A 16,331-nucleotide genomic window follows, 5' to 3' on the forward strand; every position below is an offset into this window, starting at 1 on the left:
CTGACCCTGCATAGACATCAACACAACTGACACGTTCAAGGCTAGTAAGGACATTGTTAAATTAGTCCATGTGACAACAGTGGCTCAACTGTAATTTTATAAAGGAACGAGAATACTTTTTGTGGGAGAAGAAAACAAAAATAAAATTATTCAACAATTTCTTCTCTTCTTCCTGGATGTGCTGTGTGTTGTTTGCAAGCAGAGGAATGCACATGCATTGCGTTGTGGTACTCTTGTGAACATGTGTCGAAGAATTACCCAGAAGAGAAGAAATTGTTGAATAAAGTCGTTATTTTTGTTTTCTTTGCATGCAAAAAGTATTCTCGTAGCTTCATAAAATTACCGCTGATGTCACATGGACTATTTTAATGATGTCCTTACTACCTTTCTGGGCCTTGAATGTGGTAGTTCCATTGCTTTCTATGCAGGGTCAGAAAGCTCTTGGATTTAATCAAAAAGATCTTAATTTGTTTTCTGAATCTGAATGACGGGTTTATGGGTTTGGAACAACGTGACGGCGAGTAATGAAGCAAAGTAGAAGCAAAAGACGACTGGGATTGAGAAAGGACCCCAAAACAGGACTCAAACTCCTGGAAACATTAAGAAAATCTTGTTTCATGAGTCTTCATTATAGTTTTACATTCAAATCCCTCTAGTCATGGAGTGAAAACATTATCAAACATCTAACTTCGACTTTCCAGCAATTTTCCAGTTTTTTTTTATTTATTTATTTTTTTTTTATCTCTTGTTTGCTTAAAAATATTATGATCTTCACTATCTCCTCTGTTACACAAGACTGCCTGACTAAAAGTGTCCAGTCCTCACTGTCTTGCTGAGTAGCTCACTTTACAGATCGTTGACCAAGGCGTATTGCATAATAGTGTGAGGCTAAAGAAATGATGCCAGCAGCTCTAAGCAATAGTCTGGACCTTGGAACTGGGAATGAACCACATCATTCTTGTAAAACAAGCTATGCAATGGCAAAAATATCAGCTCTTGTGAATTAACCATCCTTGAAATCAAGCTCTCTCAAGCACTAGCTCTGCACTGTTTAACTTATACTCGTGTGTCCTTCCTTTCACTTGGATCACTGGAAAGAGTTACCAGAACTTTTACCTCAGAAACAATGTATCCAAACACAAAAACAAGATCTGCTTCAATACCATATAGCAAGTCTGATGGGAAAAAGTCTGACACTTCAGAATCCAAGCTAACTGTGTCAGCTAATAATCTGCAGTAGAACCTGGAGATTCAAATTCAGATTCTGGTATGACTAAAATCCCCAGCTAAAGGGATTGGGAAATGTAAAACCCATAGTGATTAGAGAACTCTTTGAACAAAGAGGGGAAATCAGTGTTACTTCACATTGTTAGCTACTTGTTAAACTGTTGTATAAAAGTAATATATCACACTCACTGTCTGAATATTAGCACAGCTTATCATTCAGATCAGCAGCACTCTTGCTTGTGTGATATTCCTTAAAAGGTTTTAGTATTAAAATATATGTACTTATAAGTGCTTCCTATACTGTACTGCATGTGTTTTGCTTTTCTTCAACCCTCCTGTGAACTAGGCACTTCTGCTTTTCTTTTGTTTTGAAATTTATATTAAGCATATTAAAAATATTTCTGTAAATATATATTTCTGTACACGAATTGTATTTAATAAGATAATATTTATGAACCTACACCGATGCTTTGTAACGTTTAAAGATATCTGAAGTTCAAGTGTTAGTATAAATACTGTTTGTTACGTTGTATTGTGTAAAATCTGTTAGATTATTTAACTAGTCATATAAGGGCTTTTAACAACGATTGAAGAAATAAAACAAGAAAGGCTATTTTGAAAGGAAATTTACGGTTTTATATTCACATTTTGAGTAAATATATTAACCACCAGTAAACCCAAAAAAGTAATGCTTGAAATTACGAATCAGTTTTCAAATGTGGATTTGTACCTCAATGTCTCTTTACTAAATAAAACTTTTCAAACGTCGCAATGCTTTTAGCAGACTGTGTGTTTGGTTACTGTTGCATTTATACTTGCACGTGTTAATTCCACGTGTGACTCTTTCCCGAACCCCCTTAAAAATCACCAGTCACCAGGCACAACAGGTAGGTAAAATTCGTTCATGGTTATCGAAGCAAAAAACAGCAGCATATTTCAAATATATTAAACTCGTAGGCCTCACACAGCACCACTGAGCCTCATAATGATAATCTGGGCTGTAGATCTCTTGCGCTCTCTTTTGGTCACCGATGATACCAGAGTGTAGTAGAAAAATATTATCACGATAAAATCTAAAACATTATATATATATATATATATATATATATATATATATATATATATATATATATATATATATATATATATATATATGGTACATATATATGCTATTCATTAAAAATATATTTCATCATTTCATCACCTTCATGTTAATGTAAATCTGTTTCTTTATTTTGTGGAGCACATTTTGCGGAGACTCTTGATCCCCATGGAGAAAAGTAATGATATGAAAGTGAGAGAGACTGTCAATCATCAACATTTCTTTTAGAAAATCATATAACGGTTTACATTTTGGACAAAATATCCCTTTAACACTAAAACTAATCTCCTGCCTTTTCTTTCCTAATTAACAGAAATCGCTATCCTCCACACAGCACACAAGCTTTTTTTTTTGTGATTTTTAATTATCTAATTAAGATACTGAACTGATATTTAAAATGATTACAGCGTATCTCATAAAATATACATGACAGAAAACAATATATATTTTGAAAACAATGCAAGTCACTTCAGATAAAAGCAACTGCCAAATGCAGAATTATTAATGTAAAATCTTTTATGACATGCATGTAAGAATGCTTATTAAAATGTATCTATATTTACTTTTTCATATCTCACTATATATCTTAAACCTTGTTTGCTATTTGCTACCCATTGAATATCCACTAGGGGCAAACACTAATGAATTGTCTGGTTTTTATTTTTTATTACAATTTTTAAGACACCTAAATACTTTATTTTAATAGTACACAGACTAGCCTCAACAGGCAGAAGTAGGGTATTAAAATCCTGTTTGCTTCAATAGCAAAATCAGAAATGGTCATTGTGTGTGAATGCACTGTGTATATGTGAGCGTAGATGCAACAACAAAACACTCCACACTGCATTTTTATTATTTTATTTTTTTTTCTTTCTTTTTTAAAAAATAAGAAGTTCCAAATATTCTGAAACCTGAAACCCAGCACTGACCTCCACCAGCGAATTGTACAATCAGAGGGAAAGGAACAAAGGTTTCATCAATACATGATCTTTAAGTACAGCAATGCATAGAGATCCGGTGAACGTCACCAAACCTGGTTCCCTGCAGAGCCCATTACATTGGGTCGTGAAGACCAGAGCACAAGTTGGGTCGGCTTAAGTGCAATGTTGGAAGGACTAGCCAAAAGCAAGGATGACTTTTATCTCTCATATTTTCCCTCCATTTAGTTTGCTGATAGAAGGAAAAGTGTGAAACCTGTGGAGCAGAAATAGCCTCATATCATGGTTATAAGGTCATAGCTTTATTAAAATGGGTAGAAATAACACTATATGGTGCCAAAGACAGGTAGTGGAGTATAATAACTAGTGTGCTTAAAGTGAAAAATGATCCTAAGCACCAGCATAGACAACTTGTCTAAAAGCTAGAGCAAACTATGGATTCTTTAGTTGAGCTGTCGATGGTGGGGGGGTCCAGATTGGTCTCTTTGTTGGCAAAGGCAACAACGTCATGTGATGTAAAACATTTGGGTTTGGTGAAGTAAATGACAGCTTCAAATTCAGTGCTTAAGAGAACCTATCAGACGCAGGAACTGTTTAAATACCAATTCGGCATTGGAATATGAAGAAAAATCGAAGCTTTTCAGCATAAGAAACAGCATGTGCGTCTGAAGTGTACAGCCTATACACAGTAAGGTTTAAAGGTGCTAAATTTTGTATTGTCAAGCAATTAAGACCAAAAGCTACAATGAGTCCCAGTGGAGCTGCAGATCCGAACTGTCCAAAAAGTCTGCGGAAAATACACTGGGTGGGGTGTGCGAGCTCAGAGGGGCAAGAACCATACCCCCACTGTTAGAATTATTGCCCCCTCCTAGCACGGGTATGTCCAGCCAATCCATGCCATCCAAGATGGGGTCTTCAAAGTCCAGGCTGGCGGGGTGGGGCGAGAAGCTCAGGTCACTGGTGTCCATTGGAGATGGTGGATGGTCCAGAATACTGGAAGTGCTCAGCATTTGATTGTGGAGGTCATCGATTAACGTCAACGGGCCGTCCGGCTCCACGCCGAGAAGAGGAGCACCAGTGGTGCTCTCCAGGAAGTCCTCCAGGCGACCGTTTCCAGAGCAAGGCCTTTCCTGGGTGTCTGGGAGCTGCTGGGAAGGGGCTTGGACGGGGTCAGGGTGATGTGTGGGTGGCGAGAGGTGGAGCGGAGAAGGAGGTGGAGATGGAGTGGGTGGGCTTGAGTGGAGGTCTGACAGGGAGGGGTCTTGACTGGCTTTAAATCCAGATGAAATTTCTGAGAAAGCAGAGAGATTTATTATTATTTAATATATATTCACACACTACCTTTCAAAAGTTTGAGGTGGGTAAGATTTTTTTTTTTTATGGTCTCTTATGCTTACCAAGTTTGCATTTATTTCATTAAAATACAGTAAAAACTGTCATTTTGTTAAATACCGTTACTCTTTAAAACAGCTGTTTTCTATTTTAAAATATTTTCAAATGTAATTTATTCCAAAAATCGCAAAGTTTAATTTTCAGCAGTCACGTGATCCTTCAGAAATCATTCTAATATGCCGATTTGGTCCCCAGGAAACATTTCTTATTATCAATGTTGAAAACAGTTGTGCTGCATATTTTTGTAGATCTTTGATACATTAATAAAAAAAAAAAAGAATTTATTTGAAAAATAATTATTTTAAATATTATAAATGTTTTTACTGTCATTTTGGATCAATTTAAAGCATCCTTGTTGAATAAAATGATCAATTTGTAAGTAAAAAGACTCTTTTACCTCCACTCTTGATCAGGATTTCAAACAGATCATCTATTTGCTGGTTGTTTGAGACATTATCCTGTAAACAGACCATAACATCAATGTTACAATAAGAAAAAAAACATTTTTAAACAGGAAAAGAAGGTGAAAAAATTAAAGAGAAAGAAAAAAGAAGAAAGAAAGAATGAATGAGTAAAAGCCATACTTTGAAACGCTGAGGAGGGTGAGAGTTCGGCTTTGGGGAGGAAGGGGTGAATAAAGTGTGTCTATCAAAAGTTGGGCAAATGTCCTCCTAGAATTGATGGAGATGATGGGTAGAGGAAGATGGAAAGAGAAATACTAGCTTTAGCTCGAAACAAAGCAAGAAGGAAAAAAGGCAAAAGGAAAATGGGGAATAACATTATTAATGCATGTGCAATACCTTAAACGAAGGAGGTGAGGAGGGTTTGCTCAGTGGGTTGGATTCCTCACAGAAGAAGGGCACAAAGCTGGGTGGTGCAGACACTGGCTGGCTAGACTCTTTAACACTGGTGCTTTCCAAGTGGAGCCCTACTTTCTGAACCTGGAAATGAGAGATTTTAACATGGGTCAGCTGCGGAGAGGAGAGAAAGAACAACTATCTGCAGCCCATCCCTTATATTCCAGTAATTACTATGACTATAATGCATATACATGGTTTTGTTAGCTCTCAATACAATCCACACATGTATTTGTATACCTTTTAATATCAATAATTTAATGCACAACTGTAATTAAGTGCAGATCACAGGGCAAACATGCAATTCCTTTGTACTACTTGAACATGACTTTGCTTCTGAATGGCTGACGAAAAACCCTGTCTTATTAAAAATACTGAGAGTGTGTTCAAATCTTGTGCGAATCAAGCACATCTAATTCAAATCCATGTGATGTTCACTCTATGCTGATTTCAAACTTGTAGAATAGTCAAAAAAAAAATTAATTAAGAAATTTTGTCTCATAGGTTGAAAATAACATGTTTATTGTCTTGCATCATACACTATTTGTACATATCTGCTGTATATCTTGTACCTTTAAAGACTTCAGAATTCAAATCAACAGAGAGCTCTCTATTTCATGCTGTTTTTCATAACTGTAACAAGTTTGAAAAAGCACATCCACATGTTACGTGCACATACTTTGGTGTTAGGCTCTCTGACGGTCTGTGATTGGTTGGCAGAACTAGCCATCTCAGTAGATGACTGGCTAGGGAGCTTGGTAGGGGTCGACTGCAATCTCTGAAACACAACAAACCAACGGTTATATGACTCATACTAAATATCTAACAGTATTTCACAAACCATAAAAAAATTTACAGACCCCAAACTTAAATAGTAGAGTATACAGAAATGAAATTAAGATATTAATAGATAAATTGTTGTTTAGTCACCTGTAGAGTGATCCGTCCATTGGATTTTCTCTGAGGAGACTTTCCAGTCAGGCTATCAACACTATTACTGGTGAGTGCAATCAGATAACGGTTGCCATTGATGTCAGTGACCAAAGTGGCTGTGGGATGAGCTTTCAGGAGATCCAGTGGGAAAGACGTAGTAATTTGAGTGCTAGACTGCTGGTTGACAAACACCTGTGAAACCTGTTAAAAAAACAAAACAATGTAAAACAGTGACAAGAACGGCATTAAACAAAAAACATACAATGCCATCCAAATCAATATGCCCCCCTGGCCTTAGTCAATCATGGCCTCCTAATAATCCCCAACCACTTGATTGGCTCTATGACTCTCTCTCCTCTCCACCTGTAGCTAGTGTGTGGTGAGCGCACTGGTGCCATTGTCCTGTGGCAGCCGTCGCATCATCCAAGTGGAGGCTGCACACTGGTTGTGGTTGAGGAGAGACCCCCACATGATTGTAAAGCACTTTGGGTGTACAACAATACACAATGAAGCGCTATATAAATGCATCATTCATTCATTCATTTATTCAATATCTAAGGTATTTCATAAGCTGGAAACGTTGCTGACCTGTGGTGTCTGTAACTGCTGCTGTGGCTGATTTTGAGGCTTCTGCTGCTTCTTCTGATTGCTTTGTAGCTGCTTTTGCTGCCTGATTAGCTGCTGCAACTTTTGCTGCTGCTGCTGTTGCAGTAACTGTGTCTTCTTTTGCTGCTGAATCTGAGTTTTCTGCTGCTGTTGTAACAGAGTCTTCTGTTGCTGCTGTTGTAGTAACTTTACATTCTGCTGCTGCAGTAATTGCGCTTTCTGCTGCTGCTGCAGTAACTGCGCCTTCTGCTGCTGCAACAGCAACACCTGTGTTTTTCCTTGCTCTTGCTGCAGTTTCGGTGGGTCCATTTGCTGCTGTTGTTTTAACTGTGTCTGCTGTTGCTGTACGTTTGGTAGGTCCACTAGCATTTGCTGCTGCACCTGCAGCCGGTGAATCTGCTGCAGTTTGAGCAGAGTCTGCTGCGAACACTGCATCTGGATCTTCTTCTGGGGCTGGACTTGCTTCTGCAGGTCCTCTGTTGTGTCCATTTCATCCTTAATCTCTTCCTTCACCTTCACTTCCACTCCGTTAGACAGAAACGGTATTTCAGCGTTACCCGTGTTGTTTGTAACTTCTGCGGCTGCTCCACGCTTACCCTGCTCTAGCTGAGAACGCAGGGTCTCCACCAGCCTCTGCTTCTGCCTAAGCATGCGTGTCAACTCCTCAATCTGCTTGTCCTTCTCTTGAAGCATTTGGTCTTTGTCCAGAGGAGAAACAGCAGATCCTGGATCGTGAGGCTTTGCAGCTAGCAGCGGACTCAGGTGAGAAAAGCTGCAGGAGGCCTGCATCTGCCCATGAGACTCCTCTTTAATTGGGGATGGGTGGTCTGGAGAGGGGTGCAGGCTGAGTTGGGTGAGAGGTGAGGTAACCTGTTAATGGAGAAACACAAGTTCTTAAAAGAAAGTAAACAGGGCCACACCCCTAATTTTCTTTTGATGATTTCCGCTGTGCATCTTCAAAACCACAGACCTACCATTTCTCCAAACAAATCCCCATTGCAGCTGGTCTCATCGGGACTCAATCCAGCCAGAGAGCGGTCAGAGAGGGTGGGAGATGCGGGAGGAGAGGAGCTAGTGCTGCTGAAGCGCATGATTTGAGGTGGAGTTGTACTGTGGACCCTAGTGGTTGCCGCTATGGGAAAAGCTGATATAGGCTTCGAGGCTTGATGTGGTGCGGCACCAGATGAATGAACTGACAACTTTGGTAAATGCGCAGAGACCGTTTTTGTGGAACCACTGTTTTGCTCCTGGTAGTTCTTCAGTCGTTCGATGAGATCATTCTTGGTGCCTGATACTGTCAACCGCCTCAGTTTAAGCTCATGTTTAAGTTCAGCAACCTGGAAGAGAGATCCACAAGAGTGAAATAGTTGGCTTCTGGAAGTAACAGTTCCCATCATTTTCTCTAAAAGCTATAAGAGTGTGATTCATTTCAGAGCTGGTTGGTTTGGTTCATGGCTTAGAACTACATATTGTAAAAAATGAATTTTTTTTTTTTTTTTTTTGTAGGAAATTAAATTTTGAAAAATAATTTTAAGTGTATCGCCGAAATGAGTAGTCAGTGTTATTGCTTTAGTATAAATACATAAATTACAGCTGTTACCCACTTTGAATTCATCCAGGTTTGCAGGCAAGGTGCTGGGCTTAGCTCCTCCCACTGTAGGCTGGCTCTGACAATTTGGCCCATTCTGATTGGAGGAGACTGTAGAGCATGTGGAAATAGTCTGGGAAGGGGAGGGGGCTGGATTGGTGGATCCACCACCTTCCTTTTCAGCAGGAAGTCTGGATTTGAAGAGATTTATTTTTGATTTATAGTTAAATCAGTTAGGTGTGTCTACACTTTTCTAGAACGGTGGCTCTCAACAAGTTGTTCTTCAGAACCCAGTTTATGTAACCTGCATTTAATATGGGTCAATATTTAATATTTTGTTTTATTTTGTATAGTTTGTCTATTTTTAATATTTAATATTAATAATATTTATTTAATATCAAATTGGAATCTTTTGTTGTGACACAAGCCCATTTTTGGGTCACAACCCACACCGGAACCACTGCTCTATCATTCTGGGGTCAGTAAGACTTTTGAAAAGAAATTCATACTTTTATTCAGCGAGTATGCATTAAACCGACTGAAAATGACATTTATAATGTCGAAAAAATTTCTATTTCAAAGAAATCCTGTTCTCTTGAACTTTTTATTGTACAAAGAATAAAAGTTTTACCGTTGCCACAAAAATAAAACAAGCACAACTGTTTTCAACATTACTGATGAATAAGTAATGTTTCTTGAACCAAATCAGGATATTAGCGTGATTTCTGAATGATCATGTGACACTGAAGACTAGAGTAATGACTGCTAAAAATTCAGCTTTGCATCACTGGAATAAATTACATTTTAAGATATATTAAAATAGAAAAGAACTATTTAAAAGTATGCAATCTTACGTTTTTAATGAAATTTTTATCATAAATACTTAAGAAAAAAATCTTAGCAACCCCAGACACAGACATAATATGCACATAAACAGTTATAACACAATTGACCTATTGCTAAGCCCCTCCCCTCGAACGCAGATGAGACAATGGCAGTCGAGTATCTCGGACATTTCCTAAACCCAAACAAAACAGAGCAAAATGTCCCTAAGCATTCAAGCCCAATCCCAATGAAGACAAAAGTGTTTATTTTCTTGTTGTCATTCTCTCATTAAGTTACAATTTTCATCTACTCAAGCAGAACGTTAATGTCATCTTGTGTTTCAGCAAGGTATCTCTGGCTAAAACTAACATTAAAGTTAGTGCATACATGCTAACGTACAAACCAAAATAGCAGACTGTTTTCACATCATGTACAGGTCAAAAACACATAAACGAAGGTTTACATTTCAGTGCCTCTACATATTAAACTGGTTAAATGTACATTAATTTAATCGTACTCTGCGATAAATGAACAGTGTAGATCCTGCATGTTGTCATCCGCGATCGTAATGACCATTATATGAGAGTTCTCCCGCTTGCATTGTGATCTGTAAACTCACTTCGAGTTACCCACCATATTTATTTTTAGATATTTTATATATCCCCCCTATGGAATATTTAATTCACACTTGAATGGTGGCCCTTCCGTGTCCAAAATTGTTCAAAAACATTGTGGGACAAGGTTTTCACACTGATAGCTGTAATTGTAAGAGAGTGAGCACCTCCGTTTGTTTGTCCGAGCTAGCAATAGTACCTAAGGGGGCGGGGCTTACTGATAGGTCAATTATACACAGCACAGTAAAGTGTATCCATGGTTGTACTCACTTTGGAGGTGCGGGTAAGATAGTGTGGTAGTTGTAGTGCTGCTGTTGCTGGTTGATGATCTGAAGCTGAAGAAAAAGCTGCTGCTGTTGGAGGATTTTAGCGTACGAGGAGTCCAGTTCAGGAGGCGGCTCCCGGTCGTTCTTCTGGTCAGGTGGGATATACTGGTGATATTTGAGTTTCTTCACTTTGGGCTTGTTATCTTTGGGTTTCTTGGATCGATGAGATGTCCGATCTGTGCTGGACTTGGACTGCTGCAAGGAAAAGCAAAGGAATATAAAAAGAAAAATGAGTGATGAACTCACATTTTTATTGATTTAGACTGAAAAATGAAACCTTGATAGGTTTGATGACTTTCACTTTACCTTTGTATGTCCCGTTGGTGGACGGGAAGAGTTTCTCATGTTAGTTTCACTGGTTAGATTCTGTGGTGGAGAGGCGTCAGATGCAACGAGAGGAGGAGGTGGGGCCTGAGTGAGCATCTACAACAAATACACTGATTAAATACAGTATGTGGTTCTGACATTGTCCTCTCTGTTCTTAAACTTGCATATGTGGCTCTGTGGCTTATAATAATGAGGTAATTTAAAATACAAAACAATTTAAAAAGACAGTTTACTCAAAAATTTAAATACAAATGGGAAAAGCAGCATGCACATTCTGCTAAATGTATCTTTTCGTGTACTACTGAAAAAAGAAATCATACAAGTTTAAAACAATGTGATGACAATGTTGGGTGTGTCTGGATGAATGGTCCCTTTACGTGTAGAGCAGTGCTGCCCTCTAGCTTACTGAAAGCACAAAAGCAAGATTTCATTCATCTCATACTGAACAACTGAAACAGCAGTATACCTGAGTGGGTGAGAGGTCTCCATTCATTTTCATCATATCAGAGGGGGAGTGTTGAGGGGCGAGACCCAACGGAGAGTCCTGGCTGCACTGGGGATCCGGTGACAGGGCATCACTACTGTCCTCGTCCAATGAGGAGCTCTCACCCTTTGGAGACTCTGTACCTGAAAATACACATAAGAAATTGGTTGTCTGATCTGTGCATGGACACATGTAAGGGGATAGTTGACCTAAAAATGAAAATTTTGTCATTGATTACACATAAGAAATTGGTTGTATTATTTTTTAATATATATACATATATATATATATATTTTTTTTTTAATGCAACCTGAGTGGTTTCTGTGTCTCCACTGAAAGTCCAGGTAACCAAAACTTAGAGGATCCAAAAAGGCCATTAAGGCATTGTAAAATTATTCCATATGAATCGAGTGGTTTAATCTAAGTTTTGTGAAAATTAGGGTGAGTAAATGATGACAGGATTTCCATTATGGTTAACTATCCTCTTAAAGGGATTACTCACAGTCATGTCGTTGCAAACCCGCAATGAACACATTGTGTGCCGGAACACAAATTAAGATATTTTGGATGAAATCTGATCCTTTCTGACACTGGATAGACAATAATGCAACTGAAATGTTCCCAGGCACAGCAAGGTAGTAAGGACATCATTAAAATAGTCTGAAAACGAAGGTCTTACATGTTTGGAATGACATGAGGGTAAGTAATTAATGACAGAATTTTAATTTTCCCTTTAAGACATTGATGACATTAAAACTTCACTTACATTTAACAGAGTATGAGTTGTAAATGAATCAGTGTGAGCAAATCTTTTACATGGAAAAACTGACTTTTGTTTGTTCACTGTAGTTAACTGAACTGCTATGCAACTAAAATGACACAGGAACTTTATTGACAATATATGTAGGTAAAGCTTCCTCTTTTTTGTCAACTTTGCAAATAATAGATTTGCACTTTTGTCATTTGTGGAGAAAATGCTGATGGTGTTTGATCAGTAACACTGACAAAACTGACATTGCAATAATAGTGCATGCACCATAAATGCTGTTCTTGACAGTGGTTATAGACTAACCGATGAGCGTGTGCACAGGGAGGATGTTCTTGTGGACGAGCTCGATGGGACCAGGGCGGTGGGAGATCTTATCATTGAGATCGTCTGCCAATCGGGCTCTCTTCAGCTTCAGCTGCTTGGCCTGCAGTGAGGGCTCGGCTGAGGTCTCTGTGGGTGAAATATGCTTATTAACAACTGAATCACTTCCTTTGATGTAAATAACATCTAAATTCCCCTATAAGAGTCTACTGACTCAGTTAGCACTTTTGCATGTTGATCAACTACCTGTTTCTGTTGTAACAGAAATACAAAAAACATACAAAGGTTATAGAAAAATATAAACAGCTCCTTCACTCTTGAACAGGAACAGGTCAGGATAAGGTTATGGCTATGGACCCTTTCAATGTAAAAAAGGTCCATTGCAAGAGACAGAAACATATTGTGATCATTTAATATTACTCTGTTTTCATATTTAAAAAAGAATGACGTGTCACTCACCTTCGAGGATGTGCATCCTGACCAGTTCTGACCTCTCTGGCCGACTCCTGATCTTCCGCTTCAGGTAATCCTCAGTCTGCACCAGTAAAAAAGAAAACAAGTGTCAATCAAGAATGTGATTTTTGTTTTTCTTCAAAAGGAAAGAGATAAGGTCACTCACGCGTGCTCTCTCCAGACTTCTCCTCTGTTCGTGAAAGGCTGCCGGACTCTTCAGTGCTGTGAACAGAGTAGAGACAGAGACAGTCTTGCTTTATGTTCAGTCATAGGGATGTGCATTTTGGTCATTGTGTCTGCCAGGTACTCAACAAAGTCCCAATACATATTGTATTTTCACTCAAACACTGCCATGACTTCCAAGTTTTCAAAGTCTTGTATCTGTTCCCACCTGTTTCCCTTAATGAACCATATTTGATATTAAGGAACTGTGTAAGAAGAAAGAAAAACTCATAAGTAAAGGTCATACTAAAAGGTCATATGTGAAAAACAGAAGATCGTCTTTATCAGATTGGCTCAAATCCCCTGCTGAAAGAACAAAGGGAGTTCAGTTTAATAACAGCAGGTGTGTATATCCTTCTGCCTGAAATTGCACCTGGGAAATCAAAATCAATGTATTTTAACAGATATAGATATTTTATTATATACTCTTTACATTTAAAAAAAATGTATGTTCCATAAATTGGTAGTAAACTGTACTTGTACGGTGCATGTACAGTATATATTTACTACCACAACAGCAGACATTATTCTCTAAAAGAGGGCTGAACCAAAAAACAAGGACAGTAAACTGCACACGTGACTGAGTTGTAATATAAAAAGGGATAACCGAGTAAGAATGTGATGTAACAGCCAAGATTGAGTAACTAACTTGGAATTTCTGAAACCACAAGGTAGGGTCAGCAATGATCCGCCTAGTATCTGTACAAAGTTTGGTGTCAGGAAGGTTTCATCAGCATATTAGATCATTTCTGAAGTATCAGGCTGGAGTAATGGCTGATCAAAGTTAAGCTTTGCCATCACAAGAATACATTTAAAAAAAAAAAAGTTAAAACAGAAAGCAGTTATTTAAAATTGTAATAATATTTTTACAATATTACTGTTTGCAATATTATTGTTTAGTTTTTGATCAAATAAATGTAGCCTTGCTACCTTAGAGGGCAAAATATATAAAAAAAATAGATAGATACTTAGTATTGATATTTAGTTATGCAAGTTTCTGAAGCTTATACTGTAGAGTTGTGGATAGATGACATTAAAAACATTAGGAAAGTTGACATAACCTGCATTGTAACGCAAAAGGGTGAATTAAAACATGGCGAAAAACCTAAAAGTATAAACTTTCTGTCCTTTAGACATTCAATATAAATTTAATCTAAAGTCTTAACATTAAACAGTTATGAAATCTTAATGTTTCCTGCAGGCTTATGTGTGCAGCAAGTGCAGTTGTCAATTAATATTGTAACAAGTGTTTAGTACTGTTTGAAGTTAACCAAATAGTTCATTTTTGGCTGTCATTTTTAAAGAGCAAAGCTCGAGCTGCTTAAGCACTTCCTTCTTCCCACAGTGGCCACATAGACAGCACAGTGTGAAGACTGCAAATCCTCTCGCCTGATGAGCAGAACATAGAATAAGGAAGTGGAAACAATAGGGGAAGTAGATCCACCTGATAACACAACAACAGGCCCTTTCACAATGACTGTGTGTAGGCAATCAAGAGTCAAGAATCATTCTTCTATACAAGACCTCATCTAGAGTACAGTCCCATCCATTAAAGCCTGCTGGAGCCTATAAGCAAAACACATGTTTATGCTGCAATATGCAGCATAATGCATAAACGTAGATAGCTCACTATTATTGCTTCTGAATGGGTGTAGATTGCTACATAAGCATTGTCGAAATATACCATTTCATTGTCGATTTCATGCAGAATGATCGGCTGTGAATGTTGCAATATCCGAACAGTAACATGAAATACTTGCGGCCATAGCTGCACCACAACAGCAACTTATCGACATACCAACCAATAGTACCATATCAAGAGTTTGCACGTCAGTGTGGCTAAACTGCATAACAAATATCTCAGAATACTGTCAATTATACCTAGCTTTGGAATATATAGTGGCCTTAAAAAGTTTTTGGACACTTTACTCACATTTGTTATATGAATGTCATTGCATATTAAATATCAATGCAAGTGGCATCTGAGAACATGCAAGAAATTTTCCGCAGGGAACCATTTTTGCAATTGCTTTTAATCAACTGGTCCGAAAGTGATTTTCCTGTCAGTAACCACAAGTATAGTTTAACACATTAACAATTTGTTGAATCAATTTGTTGCATGAAGCCTGACATCAATAGAAAAAATAAGATAAAATATATATATAAAAAGAGTTGCATACGGATTCTGGTTTGTATCATATTTAATACATCAGGCTACTATGGCTCATATAGTATAATATAGTGAGAATCTGGAGCTCATACTTGAGGATAAAAAAATACATCTTAATTTTATTCAAAGGCCCACTGAGAAAAAAATATGCAATTTGGTGCAGACGTTGTTCTGTGACCAAAAGGTGGACATTTTTATTTATTATTTTACTTGCTAAAGAAATATAAACTATCAAACAGAGGACAGAAGGCATAAAGAAGATTGTGTTTTCAGCAAAGACTTTATCATGTTCATTATTTGCTTTTATTTCATAATTTTGCACAATATATTGCTTATATATTTAACAAAATATATTATTTTATAATTTGAAACTTTGTGTTTGTGCTGTATTACTATAAATGTCATTAGCTTGAAATTTTTATACATATTTTGCCAAGACATTTATAAATTGACTTGAGTGACCAAATACTTTATGAAGCAACTATGCATATATTCACAAACTTTGCAAAAACTAGCCTATTAATTCTTTGCAATCTGCTTTTGTTGCAAGTAATTGCACATATGCAAAAAGTGTGATGCAACGTGTGATGCTTGGTAACTAGAAGAGTAAAATCAGACTTACGAGGCATGATTCCTTGGCTGACCAGCTCCTCTCGCGTCCTTCTCTGTTGTAGTTTGAGCTGAAGCACTGCATGGGGAGAGAGGAAAGGGGTTCAGATTCAGAGAATGACAGATTCGATATTAACATCAGGACAGCTGCAGCCAGATGACTATAACATAGTCAGGACAAGAGCTCGAAAGAGCCCTCTTTCAGTTTCTTGCTAACTAAAGGCTGAATGCTGAGGGGAGGGACTGTGAATGTTTAGGTTTGTTTGGGTGGTTTTTCATACTTCCCCTTTCACCATACTCAACTACTTTCCTAAATTCAAAAACTGAGAGGCAATATGCGTTCTTCAAATTAGGAACTTACGTGCTTGGCACAACACACTGAGTAAGTTGCTCAATGATTATAAAGAGGGTGTAGACAGCATGAGGAATTTGTTTTATTGCTTTGTTCTGTGAAAAAAGCCATTACAGTTACTATTATGTCAAATGTCATGTCAGGAGGGATGTGACCCGTGAGTAGGGATGTAACGATTCACTCATCTCACGACTTCGATTCACAAAATGCTGCACG

The 16,331-nt window shown here is 37.8% G+C and overlaps 1 protein-coding gene across 8 annotated transcripts in view; it reads right to left on the reverse strand.

Annotated features, from left to right (window-relative positions):
- Nucleotides 1-3,171: 3,171 nt before the first annotated feature.
- Nucleotides 3,172-16,331, reverse strand: part of LOC109099209 (myocardin-related transcription factor A-like) — a 35,129-nt gene continuing 21,969 nt past the window's right edge. For 6 of the 8 annotated variants that reach the window (XM_042735387.1, XM_042735388.1, XM_042735390.1 and 3 more), the window contains 16 exons: nt 15,777-15,842; nt 12,929-12,984; nt 12,769-12,844; nt 12,292-12,438; nt 11,202-11,362; nt 10,715-10,831; nt 10,353-10,606; nt 8,660-8,834; nt 8,030-8,392; nt 7,038-7,925; nt 6,447-6,650; nt 6,196-6,294; nt 5,460-5,600; nt 5,244-5,330; nt 5,057-5,117; nt 3,172-4,558 (listed from right to left, as the gene is read on the reverse strand). In XM_042735387.1, the coding sequence (XP_042591321.1) occupies nt 4,008-4,558; nt 5,057-5,117; nt 5,244-5,330; nt 5,460-5,600; nt 6,196-6,294; nt 6,447-6,650; nt 7,038-7,925; nt 8,030-8,392; nt 8,660-8,834; nt 10,353-10,606; nt 10,715-10,831; nt 11,202-11,362; nt 12,292-12,438; nt 12,769-12,844; nt 12,929-12,984; nt 15,777-15,842 (3,446 nt within the window). In that variant the 3' untranslated portion in view covers nt 3,172-4,007. The remainder of the gene's footprint in view (nt 4,559-5,056; nt 5,118-5,243; nt 5,331-5,459; nt 5,601-6,195; nt 6,295-6,446; nt 6,651-7,037; nt 7,926-8,029; nt 8,393-8,659; nt 8,835-10,352; nt 10,607-10,714; nt 10,832-11,201; nt 11,363-12,291; nt 12,439-12,768; nt 12,845-12,928; nt 12,985-15,776; nt 15,843-16,331) is intronic. The other 2 variants (XM_042735386.1, XM_042735391.1) reach the window with 2 other exon arrangements.

The sequence above is a fragment of the Cyprinus carpio genome, chromosome B12 (genome assembly GCF_018340385.1).
Source record: "Cyprinus carpio isolate SPL01 chromosome B12, ASM1834038v1, whole genome shotgun sequence".
In the NCBI taxonomy this organism is placed as follows: Eukaryota; Metazoa; Chordata; class Actinopteri; order Cypriniformes; family Cyprinidae; genus Cyprinus; species Cyprinus carpio.